We start from the raw sequence: 1,905 nt of genomic DNA on the forward strand, positions 1-1,905 counted from the left end.
CATTCACTTCTGCCGCCTCTACTCGTTTCTCGCTATCCTCTCCCTACTCTCTTCTCTATCTCCGCAGTAATTATCTCTCTAAAACGCTTTTACCAAGTATCCGCTCTCACTCGCACAGCCATCCGTCCACACGTCACCTAACCAAGTCGCTGTTCGATATTCCTCCTGGGCACGTTTGATTCGCGTCACCGCTTACGTTCTTCGGTTCGTTTCCGCTTGCCGTCGAGCCAACCTCGATCGTCATGATCCTGTCATTGACTCGAGGGCGCTCACGTCCCTTGAGTACACCCGAGCGAAGATCTTCTGGATCAGACGCGTTCAGGAGGAGCTTTTCGCTGACGATCTGCAATCTCTTTCAAAGGGTCGATCGCTACCGGCAAAGAGTTCAATTGTCGCGCTCAATCCTTTCCTTGACCGCGACCAGGTGATGCGTGTGGGGGGTCGGCTGAGAAATGCTCCGTTGCCATACGACATGAAACATCCGATCCTTCTCGCCCCACACCCTCTCGTACGTCTCATAGTTGCTCAGGTTCATTTGCGCTTCCTTCACTCTGGTCTCCAACTCACGTTGAGTTCCCTTCGCAGGGAGTATTGGATACTGCGCTCTCGCAACCTTACAAAGTCTGTTCTTCGCGAATGCGTCGTTTGCGCTCGTGAGCGGGCTTCTGTTCCGACTCAGCTCATGGGTGATCTCCCATCCAGTCGCGTGTCGCCCTCGTCTCGCTGCTTTGCCCATTGCGGCATCGATTATGCTGGGCCTTTAAAGGTTCGCGCCTCCGCAGGGCGAGGCATAGCATCCCGAAAGGCCTACATCGCGCTCTTTGTTTGTCTAGCGACCCGCGCCATTCATTTAGAGTTGGTGGGCGATTACTCCACTCCTGCTTTCATCAGCGCCTTTGCGCGATTTTGCTCGCGCCGGGGCCTCCCCCAATCCATGTACTCAGATAACGGCACAACCTTCGTTGGAGCCGATAAGGAGTTAGCGACGGCCTATCGAGGTGCGTTGCGCGATCCGAATTTTCTGAATAGCACCGCGAGCGACGGTATCACGTGGAACTTTATTCCGCCGTCCGCTCCTCACTTCGGTGGGCTCTGGGAGGCTGGAGTCCGCAGCGTGAAGCATCACCTGCGTCGCGTGTTAGGAAGTCACACGTTGTCATTCGAGGAGTGTTCGACCCTCTTGTGTCAAATCGAGGCGTGTCTTAACTCGCGCCCGATTGCTCCTATCTCTGACGATCCTGATGATACTCGATACCTGACTCCAGGACATTTTTTGGTCGGTTCTACCATCACTGTTCCTCCAGAGCCGTCAGTGCTCAATCTCGCCGAAAATCGGCTATCACGCTGGCAAATCGTTCGCCATATAACAGAACGCTTTTGGAAGCTTTGGACGACGGATTATGTGAATACGCTGCAACAGCGTAGCAAGTGGCGCAAAATTCAACCTCCGGTGACCATTGGACAACTCGCCTTATTACGCAACCCGTTGTTACCTCCCTGCAAATGGGAGCTTGGTCGAGTCGTTCGACTTCATTCCGGCTCTGACGGTCTGACTCGCGTAGTCACCATTAAAACCGCCGCCTCGGAGTACGTGCGCCCGATCTGCAAATTATGTATCCTACCGGTCACGGATACAGATCGTCCTGCCGCGTGACCATACCCGGCGCACCGACCGTGAGTATGCCTCGGAAGTACAATAGATCACGTCTTTACAAGCTCAATGTCCATAACCAATTGTCTACTTTAATATGTCATTCTCCGGATGCCTCATTCCGATTGTTACACGGCTCACGACGCCGACGGCGTGACCTGTGCGTCTTCAAACCCCCGTCGTGGAACGCAGTTGTTGCTCACCTAGAGTAATTTCGAAACTGCGTTTCAAGGCGGGCGGTATGTTCAGGATTG

At 53.9% G+C, this 1,905-nt stretch overlaps 1 protein-coding gene across 1 annotated transcript; it reads left to right on the forward strand.

Annotated features, from left to right (window-relative positions):
- The first annotated feature begins 934 nt into the window (after positions 1-934).
- LOC105559728 lies at positions 935-1,654 on the forward strand. The gene has a single exon (XM_012008248.1). The coding sequence runs from the start codon at positions 935-937 to the stop codon at positions 1,652-1,654; it is 720 nt and encodes a 239-aa protein (XP_011863638.1).
- The last annotated feature ends 251 nt before the right edge of the window (positions 1,655-1,905 follow it).

The sequence above is a fragment of the Vollenhovia emeryi genome, unplaced genomic scaffold, assembly GCF_000949405.1.
Source record: "Vollenhovia emeryi isolate VEMERY1.0 unplaced genomic scaffold, V.emery_V1.0 DF946430.1, whole genome shotgun sequence".
NCBI lineage: Eukaryota > Metazoa > Arthropoda > Insecta > Hymenoptera > Formicidae > Vollenhovia > Vollenhovia emeryi.

Coding starts and splice junctions, on each gene's coding strand:
- LOC105559728 (XM_012008248.1), top strand. CDS start 935: ATGTACTCAGATAACGGCACAACCTTCGTTGGAGCCGATAAGGAGTTA.